We start from the raw sequence: 19847 nt of genomic DNA on the forward strand, positions 1-19847 counted from the left end.
AATCCAAGCTACATCTAACAATAGTGTATAAAGATATGGTACTGGAAGCAGATCGCTTACGACTTTTCATATCTAGAAAAAGTGATTGAGGCGTCCAGGAATTTTTTATTAGGTTTAAGGAATCAAAATATTATGTTAAAATTTGTGTGCCGGTGTGCGAATAGAATTACTCATGAGATATAGTTGAGAATTACTCATGAGATATAGTTGTTCAATAACTCATCTCAAATAAGAGGCGGGCGATGTCTACTCATATTTTTATCCTGTTCTATGTAAAGATTTGATCTAGTAATAAAATCTTTACATTCGTGGCCAAAAACATCACTAATCCTCAGTGATCTAGAATATTATGTGATAACTTTACATGAACCTCTTATTATATGCTCATCTTATATAATTAATAAGTATTTAAATATGATCATTAAATATAAAATAAAATTTTGAATTTCTATACTTTAATTTATTTATATAACTAAATTTTTGTGTTGAATAAAATTATTTATTTGTTAAAATTATGAATATCGATTGACACAATACGTAAATAATATTATATATTTCCTTTCATTTCATTGTTTACGTTTACGTTTGGCACATAAGATATGATATGAATTTAAAACTTATATATTATAAAGTCATAAAATTTCACATGCACTTCCTAGCTCTCTGGTCTCTGAATCAATTTTAAATGACCACATATTTTCTATATTGCTAATTATGAAATCACTCAAAATAATCGATGTTTAGTGTGACTAAACCGTATATCCTTAAATAAAATGTATATTTATATATTTATTTATTTAAATAATCGATTCAATTTAGCTTGATTTTTAATTTTTGATTTCAATTTCAATTCAATTATTTTCAGCTCGAATTTTACTATTTTCACTAGAGTTGTAAACGAACCGAACTGTTCGGTAAGCTCGCTCGGTTCGGTTCGTGTTCGAGTTCGGTAAGCTCGTCCGATAAGCTTACCGAACACGAGTTCGAACAACATTTTCCGTCCGATAAGCTTAACGAACCGAACCGAATTTTTAGGGTGCTCGGTTTGTGTTCGGTTCGTTAAGCTCGTGCTCGTGTTCGGTTCGTTATGCTCGTGTTCGTTCGACAATATATAAAAATATTTATAATATTATATGTAAATATAATATATAATATTCATAATTTAGGTAATAATATTATTTTATAATTGTACATTAATTTAAAATTGATATTGTATATGTTGTAAATATATAAATAAAATATTTGAGGTAATTTTTTTATTAAATTAATTTGAAAATAGCCTGAATATTATTTTAAAATATCCATTGTTCGCGAACTGTTCGTGTTCGGTTCGACATGTTCGTGAACAGTTCGTGTTCGGTTCGGTTCGGTTCGGTTCGTTACCGAACTCGAGTTCGGACATAAAAATTTGTTCGATAAAATTATCGAACATTGTTCAGTTCGTTAAGATTTTGTTCGAGTTCGGTAAGAGTTCGTCCGAGTTCGGTTCGTTTACGGCTCTAATATTCACTTATCACGGCTCGGTTTGTAACCTTTTTTCGAATTTTTGCTTTCAAATCAACGTACAAGAGGGGCTGGGGCTCCAATATGATTAGCCAGCCGACCCGAATCCACCAAGCCAAACCGAACAAGATAAGCAAACGACATCGTTCCACGTGACCAAAACCCCGCAGACAGAACATATGTAACTTGCAAGTCACAAACACCAGAACCTCAAACAACAATGGAGAGCGGATGCCTAACCTTCACAACCCCAGCAGCAGTTCCTTCTCTAATTCCTTCTAGAAGCTTCTGTTCCACCAAGCTCCAGCTCAGCAATCTTGCTGCTCATCATAGTTGTAGCAGTGGTCTCGAAAGACGAGCAAGAAAAACAACAAAGCCCCTTTTGAATTACTCAAGAAACAGTAGAGCTGCAAGCGCGACACTTTCGGAGAATTGGGATGTGTGTAATGAATCTTCTGCTTCTTGGATGCCGAGATTCGAGGAGCTCGATACCACCAATATGCTTCTTCGCCAGCGCATCATTTTCTTGGGCTCTCAGGTTTGTGTATGCTCAATTGGGGATGTTATGTTGTGTTTTTGAGATGGGGTTTTCGATATCGAGTAAATTGGTGATTTTGGTAAATGGGTTTTGTGTTGATTGGATTTTTATCGAAATTTTTGTAGAAGTTTGTTGTTATTGGTAGTTTGGTACTTGTCTGATTGATTTGATTGGAATGGGGCAGGTAGATGATGTGTCGGCGGATTACATTATAAGTCAGCTGTTGTTTCTTGATGCCGAAGATCAAAAGAAGGACATCAAATTGTTCATTAATTCGCCTGGTGGTTCTGTTACAGCCGGTATATTTATGACTTGCTACTATCTCTATCTATTTGTTGCTTGTCGGGTTCTGTTATGATACAAATTGTTGTCGTTTGCAAAGTTATTTGTGTTATACATTACATTGGATACTGGATAGTTATTGTAGAAATGATCATATGCAGAAGATTGTATGTTTTCTCTTTATTGATAGTATTGAGATTTTCACAGCTTGCTTACCCCTTGTCCAATCTTTAGGGATTAGGAAGTTAGATGTCAAACTCTTGTAGCACTTGGATTTTTTTCTTGTGGACTCCACTAAGTTACTCCATCCTGTTTAAATGTGAAAAATTGATGTTGATATATATAACTTTTTCCTTTGTCATTCTTTTGCTTTTGCATGCAGGAATGGGGATATACGATGCTATGAAGTTATGCAAGGCAGATGTTTCTACCATCTGCCTGGGCCTCGCAGCATCTATGGGTGCATTTCTCCTTGCTTCTGGTACTAAAGGGAAACGGTATTGCATGCCAAATGCTAGGGTGATGATTCATCAACCACTTGGAACTTCTGGAGGAAAGGTAAGTTTCAGCATTTATTGAATTGATCGTCAATTTAAGATTTTCTCTTATTATTTCCATCTCTGTATGTTTCATGTGGACATAATTGGTACCTGCATCATGAATGCTCCGCAAGGATATACGAGTTTTTATTAGAAGTTTCAGTTATTATATATATCTTAACGCTTTCTTTTAATCCCCTCCTAATTTAATAGTGATATATGTAACATAGTACGGAAGTACTATGTTGGTTGATTGCACGTCTCTTATTTGATTCTATCAGAACTGTCGTTTGGTTATTAATGTTGCCGGAGTGACATGGAAGACAGAGGCAGGCTGCACAGAGGCGTAGGGCTGCAAAGTAGAGTGATGGATGGGTTTACTTAGACAGTAACTGTTGACTTACTAGGGACACTACTTAAGTGTGTAGATTCAGCCTATTAAAGTAAAGTGATAAAGTTAATATCAACTACATTATACTCGCACTAGAATGCCGTATGCATATGTGAGTTATGTGTGCAATGAAATAAAATAACTCTGCAGAGTGCAACATCTATTGAAGAACAATTACCCCTCACTACTTCGTATTCTAATTTGACTTGCACTAGGACTTTGTGGTAGCATCGAGGAAATATGTGCCTGGTTAATGAACCATACTTTGGTTGAGCAACAATGCACCTTAATTTATAAGATGACTGATTTATTGAGTAGGGAATATTGTATTATATTTTTGGAAGATGGCAAACAATATTATTATAAACATATGCTTGAAAAAATAATGTTCCCTTGTGGACAGTTTTTTTTTAAGAGTATGAAGTTTATCTCTACAAAATATATCTTATTGGTTCTACTCTGATGGAATACTTGATTACAGGCATCAGAAATGAGCATCAGAATAAGGGAAATGGCGTACCATAAGGTTAAGCTGAACAAAATATTATCAAGAGTTACTGGAAAGCCTGAATCACAGGTTGGTCAACCGGAAATAATTCTTATGATGATTTATTTCTGTAAAAACACAGTACATAGCATGTATAATTCTAATAATGATTCATTTTCAGGTTGAAGTGGATACAGATCGTGACAATTTTATGAACCCGTGGGAAGCAGTGGAGTATGGGTTGGTGGATGCAGTTATCGATGATGGGAAGCCAGGATTAGTTGCACCTATAGGGGATTCATTGGCTCCACCTAAAACCCGCGTGTGGGATATGTGGAAGGTCGAGGGAACAAAAAAATCCAAGAATAATCTACCGTCAGAAGAAAGAATACTGCAAAATGGACATGCAAGCAGTCAAGGGAATGATGAAAAAGGCACTGAACAGGAAGCAGAAGCACCTGCTCCTGTATGAGGTGCCAGGTGATGTTTAGTTTTGTAACACACTTACCAGTTAGTGCAGTTACTGTGGAATGTCCAAACAGATATCCCCGGTCAACACAAAAAGGGTTCATAATTGATGATGCCATCCAGTGGATATATACGATTTTCAAGATTCCAAAAATTCCTATTTTTCACGAGGGAATGCTCTCTGATAAATTAGTATGATGCCTGTTTCAAGATACAGTCATTTTGTGGAAAATGAATATGATTTTTAGTGTTTTTACACTTTCTTATATTTCTTCATCATTTTTCCTTGGGTTTGACACTCATATCAGTGAGTAATATTAATGAACTGATGTTATGTTATATTATATCAGCATGTTTATGCAGCCTAAACTGATCTTTTCGGTTAAGCACCTAGACTACCAGTTGATGCATTTTGTTGTAATTCTGCATTACGATTTGTGGACAACCTGATAGCTAACAGTTGATCAATTAATACTCTAGAAAACATACAATATTATTTAAGGATCTGCCATTTTTGTAAATCAACATTCGTGATATCGAATTAAGGATTAGTGCAAATAAAAATCTGGTTGCTGTGAAGTTGCTATCAAATCCATCAAATGTTGTACATGTTTGCTGGAAGTTTCAACAGTGCTTGGTTTATTCTACTGTATATCTTCATCTGTTTTTTTTATGTACTTGGTAAAATTACTCATCCATGAAACTAACTCCTTGTTTATTTTGTTTAGTTGGTGAAACAACTTATCCATGGAATCGTCATGCTCTTTTGTTATTCAATACGTCCTTCTCATTAGGCATATATAAAAGATCGAAAATGCAACTCTTTAGCTTGAAAAGAATTAAATGGAGTATATATATATACCAAAAAGATATCAGATTTTTGTTGAGTCTGGATTGCAGGAGCCAACTTGATGATGAAAACATAAATGTTATAAGAATAGGTATAATATGAATGTGATCCAGACTCTCTGAATTCTGATAGTACAAATCTCTTAGAGAATGGATGCATTGGGAGAAGCAGTAGCATTCTGATATTTGTATCTGTGAAGTTGCAGACTTGTGCAATTATAGTTGATGAATACAACGGCCATTTTTAGCTCTTGTAATGCTGATGCTTGTATACATTAGCATCAGGAGTATATATGTAGTAATTTTTTGGATGCACTTGTAAACTCTTGTTTTGACAGATCTGTGGTTTATGTATGATCTATGTTACCGGGCTCTCCATTTTTGTGTCTATATTCGTGTCCATCGGACATGAGATGGGTGTGAGTACGGTATTGAGTCGAATCCTTCTTGTTACGACCGGATATTTTACTACCAATATGAATTTCTGGTCTTGTTCTAACCTGTTGGTTGAGGTTGAGGTTGAGGTTGATGAATGACTTATTTTATACTATTTTATTAATTTTATGCTTGATATATATAATAATAATAATAATAATAATAATAATATATAATTGATGTATAATGAATCAGTCTTGCGCGTGTAGTTTAAGTGCCTAAGTTCTAAGTTCTTGTATGCATGTTTAATTTCGGATTCATGTTAACAAATCCTAATTATTCTAAAATTATGATACTTATGTTCGAGTCTGATATCCATGTTCGGGTCGTGGTAAGATCTAGTTATTTTTAGGGCTTAAATTTGGTTTGTAGAAACTGAAATTGATATTTAATACTGATTAATTGAAATTATTTCAATTGGGTAACCACTTAAAAGATAAGAACAAACAAGAAATAGTACCAAACTACCAATATCCCGAGGATAACAAGTGAAAAATATGAGTGGAAGATAATAAACCAAGATTTATTCTAGTCCTCAAAATAAAAAGATATATACAACAAAAGTAATAGTCCCCTCTGGCAAGAAAATTGAAAAATAGTCCTGAATTCTGTAAAAAAGAAAAATGGCACTCCTCGCGAACACCACTAGTAGTCTAGTACACTCAACACTGGCCTCATCTCTATTGCCCCCATCTCAAAAACCACATCCAAACACGCCCTTATATCATTCCCTAAAACATCTCATAGTGGCAAAGTGGAGTTGAGCTACAATTCTTACAGCAGACAGAGAAGACTTGTTGTTAGAGCAGCAGAAGCAGACATCATGACCACTGAGAAACTGGGTATCAAGATTACAAACAACCCACCTGAGTCGAAGCTGTCTGAACTTGGCGTCAGATCATGGCCCAAGTATGTCTCTTTTTCTCTCTGTGTATATAATTTTCTGTATAAATGCTGTGTTCAATATCAAAGGAAATTTGCAGAAATATCTATTTCAAACTTATTTTAAAAAATACGGTCGAAATTGTTAATGAGGTTGGAACGCTCTTTGAAAACCTTAATGGTTGCACCGTATTTTCAAAAAAAGAATTTGTAACTTGGGTATTTTTGATAAAATCCCTAAATATAATACTTGAAAGTTAGATCTATGTAGTGTATTAGTGAATTGCTGGAACAAGAAGTGAAATTGGTTTCGATTTGTACTAAAATTGTAGCCCAAAATTTATTAATCGCTTATATTGTATGCATCTAGCATAAAATTTGGAAGAGATATACGTAGCTATTGTGTTTCTTGCGTGGCTTGATGCGAAGCAGATTACTTTCCCCCACATTTACGTGATATGATAATTTGGAATCATATGGTAGTATTAATAATTAGATGAAGTAGATTTGAAATGCGATGAATTTGTACCACACAATTTGAGTGTTGGATTTTGCAGACATTTCTGTTGAATCCCACCAGACTTTTGATTAGAACAGTGTTAAATAATCAACAAATCGCACTATTATAGTGACTGTCACTCGTAGTATTCGTACCTGAATCTATATAGTGTAGAGAGGACATATTTGTGAAACGGGAAACTGAAAATGCTGTTTTGAAATGATCAGAATTGGTTTTGTTACCCATTTACTCTTGATGGCTTGACTATTCTATGTTGTGAATGTCTTATAGCTAGAACTTAAAAAACCTAAATTGTATGCGTCAAGTACCCTGTACTTTTTAATTGGCTGGTCCGCTCTTTGATGTCTATATACTTGATTGTGAGTGACTAGGTGGGGATGTCCTCCTAGCAAATTCCCATGGACATACTCTGCAAAAGAAACATGTTATCTGCTGAAGGGGAAGGTGAAGGTTTATCCTGATGGGTCTAACGAGGCTGTTGAGTTTGGAGCTGGGGACATGGTTGTATTTCCGAAAGGAATGAGCTGCACTTGGGATGTCTCAGAAACTGTGGACAAGCACTATCTGTTTGAATAGAAGTGAGATTTATGAACTAGCAAGGAGATGGGATATGGCATTAAAACTTTAGACAAATAAGCCATCCTCCGGGATGAAGCCTATATGAATAATATTAATGTACTAGTAAATATGATGTGTAGAGCAGTGATCCACTAGTAAATATGATGAATTATGCTATTCAAGTATCGAATTATGGAGTTCATTTATGCAGTTATGCCAGTTCTTCGTTTTCATATTGCAAGTTCGCAACTAAGTATTCATATATTATGAAGGTAACAGAGCTTCAATATCTGCTCATTTTTCTTTCTGTGCTCGACATAACTACATCTCATTGAGAAACTGTGTTATTGGTGGTGTTTGTTTGCGAGAAGCAGGAGCTGCTTCTGGCTTCTGCTTTTCTTGACCCGTTTGTGTAAAGAAGTAGAAGCTGAGAATGCTAACTTCACAGCTTCTACTTCTTTTTAAAACACTTTATCAACTTATTTATTTCTCATATCTACTCCACTTCTTTACTATAAGCAAGAAGTCACTTCTTTTAAGCTAACCTAAACGGCCCCATTGAGATCCATCCGCTCAATATTCTTTACATCTAAACATTCAAAATATTTCTTCTTCCATATAGTTCATGAGAAAAACATCTTCATGCTCCAATTTGATCATTTAGAAAAAAGTATATATTTTGCAGTTTCCGGAATTATCTTTGGCTAATAACATCATGGTAATGGTTCAAAAAAAAATCGATCACAAGTAACATAATTTCAGTGGGAAAAAGACCGGTGGATGGTAAAAATTCCAGGATGAGTGATTTTTTTGTCGAAAAGCACCGGAGTCCCCTTGTATTTTCATCAAAATTAGGGTTATTGTCTTTTAGCTGAAAAAACTGAAAGACCGGTGGATGGTAAAAATTCCAAGATAAGTGAATTTTTTGCTGAAAGGCCCCGGAACCCTCCCTTAAATTCATCAAAATTTAGATTATTGTCTTCCAACATAGTACTCCCTCCGTCCCTCCCATTTCTTATCGAATGGGTTGGGCACGGAGGTTAAAAAATATGAATAAAGTAGTTGAAAAGAGAAAGAAAAGTGGGTGAAGTGGTGGGACCCACTGATTTTTAATGTATAAAAAGGAGATAGTGGAGTAAAAGTAGTGTGAAATGGAAAGAAAAGTGGAGAAGTGGTGGGACCCATTGACCTTATTTGGTAAGTTTTGAAATGTAAAGAATTGGATGGGACACCCCAAAAAGGAAAGTGTAAAGAAATGGAAGGGACGGAGAGAGTAATAAACTGCTGATAATACACTACACCGGACCCATAATATCAATCACAAACCCTTAGAAAACCAAAAAGTAACAGAATGTAGTGGAGGGTATGCATTCAAAGGATCACGGGGTAGAATCTGGAGAGTGACCAAACTAAAGGAACACAAACAGTGTCACACCAAAGAGTGCTTATTTTCAAGGAACTCATTATTTGAAAGAGACTCGTCAATCACCACTTGATCATTCTTTCACTCTGATGATTCATCCGGCTCTCGGATGATTCACCGCCCAAAGTTTTTTATCTGAATTTTCGAATGATAAAAAAATTACAGCCATTACGACTTGAAAATTTTATCAACAAAAACTCGTATTTCAACACAAACCCGACATACCTAACCAACCGGGAAAATGAACTTCTAAGACCAAAAAAAAGTAATACCGGAGCAGTAGTAATGTACTTGTCTTGGCAAGAAGGATACCAAAACCCCACACTCAATCTCTTGCTTCATTCCAAACTCTATGGTTATAATTATAGAAAACCCACATTGTAAGAATCAGTTGATAATGTTTGTGGTTTTAGTTTTCTTTGCTTAAGGCATCCCATTGTAGTATAATTAGCATTGCAAGCTTTCTATTTCTTTCTCAACTTTAATGCCTTTGTTAATAAATTTTTTGAAGGTGGCAACTTTTTATATAGCTATCCTTTGTGATAATAATTTTTCTGAAAATTTGATCTCATTGTGCTTTTCCAAGAATTGTATCTTTCTTCTTTTTACTCTATCTGATTCTTTTCTGCTTATATTTTTTTTTTCTGGGAATTGTTATGTGAACCTTTTCTTCCACAATAAATTTTTTATTACAGATGATTAAAGCACTTTCCTTTTCTTAGAAATAAAGGTGCCCTTCACTTTCTACAAGTCTTTTAGGCTTACAAGTTTCTCATTTTTGGATCTTCAATTCTCTTTTTCTTTTAATGCTCCACTTTCTGATTCACCCCTTGATTTCACACTGTGCTTTTAAGAAATGGCATGCCCTCTTCATTATGAATTTGCTTTACCATACAACTCCCTTTCTTTCTTATCATACTTTAAATCATCTTACTTGTTGCAGATCAACCAACCATATAATTCATTTGGAAAATGACATAAATTTGTTAATTTTTTTTAATAATGAGTTTAAATTGTTCATGCTGCAGGTGACTACTATTAAGATTTCATTTCAGACATCCCTGTGAAGAGTTACAACTTACTGCATGGACCAACAGCACTGTATGTGTCACTAAACTCATAATTCAATATATTTAAAAGTAATATGGTATGATGTATAGAGGATGAGGGATCATTTTGTGTTAGTGGCGGATCAGTTGCTTACCGAGTCCATCATTGAGGCTGATATCGTAGGTCTTTTAATACTTTGCAGCATGCACAATCTTAAAAAATTGAGGACATGGTGAGGAACTTTTCATCAGCTAGAAAAGAACTTGATATTGAATCATCGCCAAGAAAATTAGCAGACTGTAGGATTTGTCACGATGAAGATGAAGACTCAAATATGGAAGTACCTTGTTCATGCAGTGGTAGCTTGAAGGTAATTCTTCTGTATTTGGATTTATCATTTGGAAGACATATCAAACTCCTGGAAACTTGGTATTAGTGTTACTTTCAGTAAACCATATTAGGTACGTATTATAGTTTCTAAGAGGGATTATGTGTTTTATGTGTTAGGACAATGTCAATTTGTCAAGACATTGTTTTTGGAATCACAGTTTTTGTCTGTGTTGTTTACTGTGGTTATCTCTTTAATTAACTTATATATATAAAAAATTGATGATGATTTCAGATACTGATCTGTATAGCATGACTGCAGATATGTTTGAGTGGGTCAGATATGATTCAAGTTCTTACTATTTAATCTTTATTATAGTATGCTCACCGCGGATGTGTCCAGAAGTGGTGCAACGAGAAGGGTGACACAACATGTGAAATTTGTCTCCAGGTCTGTCAAAATGATCCAGGATCTTAAATTTTCGATATGCATCCAAATTGGCATGTTAGTTCAAATATTATTGCACCATACTCAAGCTAATTTACATGATACTGAGAGGAGGGCATTATTGGCTTTGTTTTTTCTATTTGTTTTGGGTGCGAGGTTCAGCAATTTAAGCCAGACTATACAGCACCCACACTCCCCCCTTTGTTTCATTATGGTGCTATCCCCATGGACTTCAGGTATTTAATTCTATGCTGTAAGATGTTGTTACCAGTTAACTTACTGCACTGAATCTTACAACTCAGAATAACATTTCAACTGGGATTCGACGGGGCTGTTTCAGGGGGAGCTGGGAAATCTCTAGGAGGGATCTGCATAATTCGCAACTTATAGCAATGGTTTCCAGGGATCACAGTTCTTCCGATACTGACTTTGATGAATATGCACAATCAACTTCAAGAGGCCTGATATGTTGTCGTCTAGTTGCTATAATTGTAATCCCTCTCTCTACCCACTTTCATGTTCTTACATTTTTGTGATTAGTTTTTATGCAAGTTACAACTAGCCAGAGTATTAGCACACATTCAAAAGAGATGTTGCGGTTAATTTTAGGGGCTGATTGGTGAAAAAGAGCCCTTTATCACCTGATAAATCTTTAAAAGCCCTAATGCTTGGGGTTTTTTTTTCAGTCAATGCCACAAATAGGTTAAGCTTCAATTGATTTCACAGCCATTGCCTTTTAAGTTTGTTTTAAATCTAGAAAATTCAGGATTCTTGCTGTAACAAATGATTTTGTTTGTGTGGTATCCCTGTATGTGATGCACTCAGCTGCTAAGTAGACGAGGCAAATTATAGATTAAAACTCTGTGTGATCATGTGTTTAGCAAATCATTTTTACGGATATTAATCTTAGGGATTTTGACCCAAATTGTTATTTTCAGTGGATAAATGTCAAAGCCAATGCTTATTCTTGTTTCCATGCATGCAGTTTATGCTGCTTCTAGTGTTACGTCATACTTTACCATTCATCGTCAGAGGATCAGGAGAATACTCACTTACATTGTTCACAGTGAGAAAGCTTGCAGTTCATTTTTTCAGAAAAATGATAATGTCTCATCTTACACTGTTGATACACTGGCTTTTCTTTGCAGTTACTAATGTTAAGAACTATCGGGATACTTTTACCAATCTTTGTCATGTTCAGAGCATTTGCTGCTGTCCAGCGCCGTAGGCATCTTCAGGTAAACAGAGATTTAATTTGGCTACAAAGAATCTTTCTTACTTCATCATAGGCTAATTGTAGATTAAGATCCCTGTAGCACTTTTCAATTGCATTTGTTTCATTACCAATTTGACAATTGTTAACAATCATGCTGCCATTATAAAGAAATGGCTACTAAGGCAACTAACCTCTGGTAGCAGCTGCTTAGCCATCAGAAACTGAATGTTAAGATGGAAACTGCGGATTTAACAAAATCATTTCAGTGAATGGAGTGGACACCACTCATCATTCTTAGCCACATCTAACAAATTCTTTTTATGGGCAGGATATCCGTGACTTCTTGCCTGCCACATCAGATGAAGAAAGCGAGCTGCCCCACTTGCAGCAGCAGCCATCACCACATCTTATTCAAGTTCTGTGACTCTTGCAAATTTGAGAAGAGGAGCAAACAGGAGGTTGTCAAGCAAGCAACTTCTTCGGCTCCTGTTTCTGTATCAATACGAAGAGCATGCCACACAAATTGCTCCTGATTCTTTTGCTCTTGCTAAAACACATCTCTAGTCAGGATCAAAATTTGCAACTGCAGAACTACTTGTACACACCACTACTGATTGCAGAAACAACTAGCTAACTACTACTGTCAAATGTAAATACAAAATGTTTGTTTATATCTTATGTATAACATATTTAATAAAAATATAGCCCAAGTTGAGATTAAATTTTACATTTAAGCCCCAGTTATAATCTGTAGAAGGAATTTTCCTTCCGACTGCAGATATAAGTTCCTTGGTTGGCAGCTGTCAGGGTAGCGTTTTCACTGACACGTATAGGCCTCGGACATAGCTCCTATGTATTACGCTTATGTTAGCAAATATCTTCACAAGAACATACCTTCCGTTCTTACCTCACACACATATTTGCTAAGAAAATTTGCTGCACACACAAACTTATCAGTCAGTGTCACAACTCACAAATGGTTTCTTTACTATATAGCCTCAGATGGACTGACAGCTATTTCCTGTTAATTTTGTAATTAAATCAAAAAAAAAAAAAAAGTGATGCAGTCAACTACTAAATAGACAAAGCAAGTTATAGAATCTGGCCATCAGTAACTGAATGCTAAGACAAAAAACTGGAAACTGCGGAATATTCAACAGAATCATTTCAGCCAAGACACCTCTAGAGCAGTTCTTCACTTATACTTTTCCTTGCAACTTGAATCTTGATAGCGATGTCAATCTAATCGCCCAATCATCATAGAACATCTGTATATCAGTATATGGTGATGAACATAATGAAAATGAACACGGATATTTCCAAGTGAAGTCCTCTTAACTTCCTTGAACTGGGAAGTATGCTCATTCAACAACTCGTTTCCCACTGACACGACTAGGCCACGGACATGGCTCAATATATACTGGTGTTGCATACATTAGCTAACACCTTCATAAGAACATACCTTCCATTCTTACCTCACACAATTATTAGCTGAAACTTTTCTGCAGGCACAAAATTAACATGTTCCCAAGGAGCCACTTCATGCATCAGGGTCATCCCCTGCTACAAGGTATTAACACCGAAGGATACCTTTGTGGTGGCTGCAAAACCAGTGGCTATGGTCTGAATTTCGGGTGCACGCCCTGCAATTTTCATATGCACGAATTTTGCAGCAATTGCCCGAAAATACTATCCTCCTTTTTGCACCCAGGACACCCTTTAAGCCTCACGATTAGTAGCCCTCAAAATACCGCGCCTCCTGGGATTTGTGATGTGTGTGAAGATACTGTTGAGGGTTTATATTACTGCTGTCAGACTTGTCATTTCAATGTGCATCCACTCTGCACTCAGTTTCCCCGGTCTTTACCTCGTCCTCATGCAGTTCATTCTCTCCACCATCTGATGTTCCAAAAGCCTTATAAAGACGCTCCCTGTCACGTCTGTGGAGCCGTCTGCAACTCCTGGAATTGGAGGTATAGGTGCGGACACTGTGATGGTTTCGATGTCCATCTGCAGTGTCTGGCAAAACCACATAATAAAATCACCAGGCCTCAACCGCCTTATAGGCCCCTTTTTGCAAATGTTCAAACAACTTCACCGTATGGCGGAGTCCCCCATGGCATATATGCACATCAGCCGAACAACTTGTACGGCCAAATGCCTGTTGGCGCACCTTTAAATATGAATTCATCTATCGTGTACAATCCGGACCATCCTTTTAATGGAGTGCCTTGCAATACAAATACGTGTAGTACGTGCAACCAGGCACCTTTTCACTCGAATTCACAGCACACGCATATTCACCAAGCTCCGGCACAAGCTGAGGCTGCCCCGGCTCAAGGTCAAGGACGTCGCAGACTAGGCCGCGAAATTTTTCATATCCTCACTTCTGTGACAAATGGAGTGGTTTCCAGTTTACTTGCTGATGCTATATCCTGAGTTGTGATTCATGAAGGTTATGATTCATTTATCTGTCTCTTAAATAAAGATGTATCAGATTAATCGCTATGTACCTAGCTTAAATTCAGCTGGGGACTTTCATTTCACGGGTCTGAGACATGAAACAGGGAGATGCTGCAACATGACTATTAGTGAACGCTTTGTCTAACTAAATGATATGTGCCGAGTTAAATTTGTCTCGTCCCGTATCAATTTGCAAACGAATTTTTAGACAAATCAAGCCGAGCCGACTCGATCATCTTATTTCAGATTTATTAAACAAACAAATATTTTAGCTTAAAATTAAATCCATGACTTAAAATCCATAAAACATGCTCGAGAACAACTAGTCACATTTCCTTGGTTGAAATGATTTTAAGATCTGTGTGGCCCTTGTTTGTTTGCTTTTTGCGAGGAAAAGAAAGTTGTATACTCAAACAATTCTATGTTATATATATTTCAGCATATCATTTGTCTTTATTGCCAGCTAAATATTATTGATAACTTTGTATATATAAATATAATTGTCACTAATATATATTTATTCAAAACTACTCTCAAATGGAGACAAATACTATACTATATATCTATACTATAATATAATAAGCCAACATAGGTTTAATTGGTAGTCGTACAAAATTTTGGTTTGGTCATCTCTTTTATAACTACAAGTCGGTCACATGTAGACTTCTTTTACTCTTACAATATTAAAGAGTTTTATACCGTTCAAATTACAAACACTTGTGATGTAATACAAGATAAAAAAACTCCACCATTATTCTTTTAGATATAATTTATATATTATTTATAATACTATATTATAATAAACCGATATTGGTATAATTTGTAATCGTCCTAAAATTGTAATCAATTGGTAAATATAATCTGGTTAAAATTAATTCATTATACTACTAATAAGATGATGTTAAAATTTAAATTATAATTACTAAATTACGAATTCTATACCCGTCCGTGCTTCGCACGGGTTAAAGGCTAGTATAATATAATAAGGCAACATAGGTTTAATTTGTAGTCGTATAAAATTTTGGTTTGGTCATCTCCTTTATATACTATAAGTCTGTTGCGTGTAGACTTCTCTTCCTCTTACAATATTAAAGAGTTTTATACCATTCAAATTACAAACACTTGTGATGTAATACAAGATAAAAAACTCCACCATTTTTCTTTTAAATATAATTTATATATTATTTATATACTATATTATAATAAACTCCAAATAATGTAATAAGTTGGTAAATATAATCTGGTTAAAATCTAATTCATTAATACTAAAATACTAATAAGATGATGTTAAAATTTAAATTATAATTAATAAATTACGAATTCTATACCCACCCGTGCTTCGCACGGGTTAAAGGCTAGTAATAATAAATTCACATAACTTTAAGAACAATTCAAAAAATTCAAATTATTTTCAACATACCTTCTAATTTGGAAAAAAAATATTCATACGGATATTATGTTCAGATATACTTCCCTCCGAATAAAATTATTTTCTCCGTCCCAAAATAAGAGTCATTTTGACTTTTCACACGTAATTTGAGGTGTAAAAAACATGTTTTTTTTCAAAAAAGATTCTGAATAAAAATAAATGCTTAATTTTTATTCAGGAAAAAATGAAAATCCAAAAAATATCAAGAAAATAAAATCCTAACAATCCCTAATTCAATTAATTTGAATTTGAATTGAATTTTAAGATCCGAAAGCTATTTGGATTATGATCCGAACCTTACCACTGCCAGCCGGATCCGGGCCTCGCTTAAAAATAATTAAAAACCACGACCTGATCCATTCATCGCCACATGGCAAATAGCCAAATAGTGCTGCAATTCCCGGGTCTGTAATTCTGTATGATACCTTTCTTCTACTCTTCTCATCTTCAATCGTTGAAAACCCTAGCTCACTCTCCATCAATTCGTCGTTCAAAGTCAAGGTTCGCTCTTTTCCTTCCTTCACACACAAACACACACTTGACGCCTAAACTAATGCAAGCTAATTTTGTTAATTATGCGTATGTTTTAAATAAAACATTAGTATGAAGTTGTTATACATTTTGATTCGAATTGAAAACGGAGAGTTATTTGATTTTGATTCTGAATTTAGAACGGAGAGTCGTTTAATTGATCATGTTTTCGATGTTTTCTGTTTGCGTAATTGATATGAGATGTCGAGCATTTAGACTTTGATTTTAGTTTAAGCTATAGAATCTCGATGATAATTGTCGTTCACTCGTTCGTTTCAGTTTTAATTGAATGACTTTTTTGACATGTGATTGGTGTGTTTTGAGGATGATATGAAAGGGCGTAAAACTCACGAATGAATCGCGGTTCTTACGTGGTGGAATTCTGTTGGAGTTACGTTGCTGTTGCAAGTTTTGGGATGCTATTTACCGTATATTTAAACTTCTTGTTAATAGTAATAGTCTCCTTGAACATAATTAGGTTATATCACGGTAAATTTTGTTAGGAGAGTAGCTGTTTTCTGTGTCATGATTATTCATTTTCTATGTTATGTCTGTGCTAATGTATCAGTAGAAATTTTTGTTGTGGTAAATGGACTGACTGGCATGAAATGCTCGTGTTCACCAGAGTGCAATGTCAAACCCTGATGATGTTAAACAAGTCGGTGGAGATGTGTCGATGGACTGTGATAACTCATCAAATCAGAAAGAGGTTATACTTCCTTCAGTATCTCTTTAATAGCATTGTAATGCATGATAGATTTAAATTATATCTGATTTGCCAACTGAATATTTCGGCACTTGTGGAATGCTGTGATCCAATTAAACTTTCTGTTATGCAGGAGGAGGTAATAAAAAGGAAATATGGGGGAATCGTACCTAAGAAGGCACCACTCATTTCTAAGGTAATATCAAGGATTTGTTGTAGAAAGTTATGGGTGTGCTTGTCACCTCATAATAAAAAAAATGGTATCCACATGTTCACATTCTAAGTTTCTGCTTTTATTGTCAGGATCATGAACGTGCCTATTTTGATTCTGCTGATTGGGCTTTGGGAAAGGTACCACTCTCGTTCCTCTGTTTTTGAAGCTTGGAAATTCTTTGTGTCTGCTTACTATAAGTCTTATGCTTTTAAATTTTTAACAGCAAGGTGCAGAGAAACCTAAAGGACCCCTGGAGGCACTTCGGCCCAAGTTGCGGGTACAACCAGTAACATGACTCATTTCATTTAGCTAATGCATTTAGATCATATAGATGCAGTTAAAAATTTTCTGTTAGACATGATGCTGATTATATTCAGCGGTGGGTCCAAGGGGTGGCACGTGGCAGGGTGGTGCCTGACCTGTCCAGTAAGAATATTTTAAAGGGTTAATTATCAACTAGGTCACTTTATACACCAGAAAATATCAAGTGGATCACTCGGAAATTTTTGGTCTCATTTGAATCACTAAAGTCATACTCCCTCCGTCCCCCTCAATTGTTTACATTGGAGGGGGACACGGAGACCAAGACAAAGTATAAAAAATGAGTAAAGTTAGATGAAAAGTGGGTAAAGTGGTGGGACCTATCAATATTTAATAATAGATTTGAGATAGTGTAGGAAAGTAGTGGGTGTAATAGTAGTTTTTATTGTTAAATATGAGATAGTAGGGAAAGATAGTGGGTGTAATGATGGGGAAAACTTACTATTTATAGTAAGGTAAAGAAATGAGGGGGACATCCCAAAATAGTAACCGTAAAGAAATGAGAGGGACAGAGGGAGTAAAAAATATCAAATAGATACCTCTAATATCTTTTCGAGAAGTAAACTTTATTTTTCATTGAATTCCACACATTTTTCTTGGTTGTTTTTATAATCAAATGAAAGGTTATGAATTTTAGTATTTATTATAATATCTTCAGATTTTAAGAAATTTATTTACTATTTATTTTTAATTTTAAAATTATTTTGTTTGATTTATATCAAATAAATAAATTTCTTAAAAGCTAAATATACTATCATAAATACTAGAATTCATATCGTTTCGTTTGATTATACTAACATCAAAGAAAAATGTGTGGAACTCAATGAAAAATAAAGTTTACTTCTCGAAAAGATATTAAGGGTATCTATTTGATATTTTTTATGACTTTAATGATTCAAATGAGACCAAAAATTTCCGAGTGATCCACTTGATATTTTCTAGTGTAATAAGTGACCTAGTTGATAATTAACCCATATTTTAAATCATAATTGGAATTATGCTTAACTGGGATGTAGCTTAGTAGTAGACTGCTTGATTCACATGAGACAAGTGGGGGAGTCGGATCTAGGCAGTTAGCTTCAAAGCCAATAGTAGGGTAATGGGATATTTTACCCCCACTGATTTCTTAATAGTTTGTATAGATTTCTTATATGGTTATCTACCTCATGAATAAGGCACTGGTTTTTTGAATAAACAAGCTAAATGCGGTTTGATTCATACCGCCAGGGCTTTCTTTTTTGGTCTATTTCTTTAAGTAGAATATGTATCTATAACCATCAGCTACTAATATAAAACACTAATGGCCTATTGAAGGGTGTGATTTAGAAGATCTTCCTATAACCCCGAGCCCGATCTTTTCAAAAAAGCACTTACATAAGCACTTTAAATTATTTTTCTTCTGCTGGTTTTCATACCCTAGATGCATCCCTGTTGACAGTAATTGTTGTCTCTGACTACAAGGCTTTCTTTTCTTTTTTTGCCACAACTACAAGGCTTTCTAAGTGTGCAATTTTTTTCTTTTTGCCGAGTGTGTGCAATGTAAAATTTTTAACAAAAAATGTCTGCAATATTATGTATCTCTTTAGATGAACAGATGTATGGTTGCATGTTCATTAGTATCAGACACATGCCCCGTCCCGGTCTTCTTCATGACTAGGCTATATCATAACCACGGATCAGTTGTTTATAACTTTTTTTTATAATTTTTTTTTGTTATTCTAGCCAACACAGCAACCAACGCGATATCGTAAATCTCCTTGTGCTCCCTCGGAAGGAGAAGGTATGCTCCATGATACCATTCCTTGTTTTAATTGCATAAGCTGTCTCTTGATCTAATTGTCTTGGAGAGGGTATTAACTCGGATTGTTTTTATTGTTTGTATGTGTTTATGTTTTAGAGGCAAGTAATGATCCATCTGAGGACACAACCACAAATGGATGAGAGGCCAATTCTGCTCTGTGAGCTTATCAGGGATATACATTGTTTGTCCATTGATATTCAGATAGTCATAAATGTGAGACATCTTTCGCTGTTTTATGAATAAATTTTACAGCAACTTCTGAAATGGCTCAAACAAAAAGTGATTTAAAGCCAGATTCCATTTGTGTCTGTCTGTTGTGGAAGAATTTTACTTCAAATACCAGTTGTTGCTTTGATTGTAGAGATTGGCTTTAGAACTAAAAGGCATCTTTGTTATATAAAAGAAAATTGATTCAGAACTTCAATCTAAACTTCAAAAATAGTGGCAAAATATAGTTCTTTATATA

General features: G+C 35.0%; 5 protein-coding genes across 6 annotated transcripts; all 5 read left to right on the plus strand.

The window, feature by feature from the left end:
• Window positions 1-1657: 1657 nt before the first annotated feature.
• Window positions 1658-4476, plus strand: LOC108193154 (ATP-dependent Clp protease proteolytic subunit 3, chloroplastic). Its single transcript, XM_017359684.2, has 5 exons — window positions 1658-2041; window positions 2226-2340; window positions 2706-2881; window positions 3735-3830; window positions 3922-4476. Exons 1-5 carry the CDS (start codon window positions 1724-1726, stop codon window positions 4210-4212), a joined length of 996 nt encoding a protein of 331 aa, XP_017215173.1. The 5' UTR covers window positions 1658-1723; the 3' UTR covers window positions 4213-4476.
• A 1674-nt stretch (window positions 4477-6150) lies between these two features.
• LOC108196454 (uncharacterized) lies at window positions 6151-7685 on the plus strand. The gene is made up of 2 exons (XM_017363751.2): window positions 6151-6401; window positions 7266-7685. Exons 1-2 carry the CDS (start codon window positions 6316-6318, stop codon window positions 7468-7470), a joined length of 291 nt encoding a protein of 96 aa, XP_017219240.1. The 5' UTR covers window positions 6151-6315; the 3' UTR covers window positions 7471-7685.
• A 1753-nt stretch (window positions 7686-9438) lies between these two features.
• On the plus strand, window positions 9439-12643 carry LOC108196453 (uncharacterized). Of its 2 annotated transcripts, none has more exons than XM_017363749.2 (9): window positions 9439-9605; window positions 9904-9976; window positions 10128-10295; window positions 10632-10703; window positions 10863-10936; window positions 11041-11191; window positions 11686-11766; window positions 11849-11938; window positions 12245-12643. In XM_017363749.2, the coding sequence occupies exons 3-9, from the start codon at window positions 10155-10157 to the stop codon at window positions 12338-12340; spliced, it is 705 nt and encodes a 234-aa protein (XP_017219238.1). In that variant the 5' UTR covers window positions 9439-9605; window positions 9904-9976; window positions 10128-10154; the 3' UTR covers window positions 12341-12643. The 2 variants fall into 2 exon arrangements, with proteins under 2 accessions (XP_017219238.1, XP_063937557.1); XM_064081487.1 differs by lacking the exon at window positions 9439-9605 and adding an exon at window positions 9612-9734.
• A 606-nt stretch (window positions 12644-13249) lies between these two features.
• Window positions 13250-14820, plus strand: LOC108196452 (uncharacterized). The gene has a single exon (XM_017363748.2). It carries the CDS (start codon window positions 13438-13440, stop codon window positions 14353-14355), a length of 918 nt encoding a protein of 305 aa, XP_017219237.1. The 5' UTR covers window positions 13250-13437; the 3' UTR covers window positions 14356-14820.
• Window positions 14821-16166: 1346 nt separating this feature from the next.
• On the plus strand, window positions 16167-19805 carry LOC108193962 (uncharacterized). Its single transcript, XM_017360824.2, has 7 exons — window positions 16167-16309; window positions 16965-17048; window positions 17179-17241; window positions 17349-17396; window positions 17483-17536; window positions 19303-19360; window positions 19478-19805. The coding sequence occupies exons 2-7, from the start codon at window positions 16971-16973 to the stop codon at window positions 19519-19521; spliced, it is 345 nt and encodes a 114-aa protein (XP_017216313.1). The 5' UTR covers window positions 16167-16309; window positions 16965-16970; the 3' UTR covers window positions 19522-19805.
• The last annotated feature ends 42 nt before the right edge of the window (window positions 19806-19847 follow it).

This window comes from Daucus carota, chromosome 7 (assembly GCF_001625215.2).
Source record: "Daucus carota subsp. sativus chromosome 7, DH1 v3.0, whole genome shotgun sequence".
NCBI lineage: Eukaryota > Viridiplantae > Streptophyta > Magnoliopsida > Apiales > Apiaceae > Daucus > Daucus carota.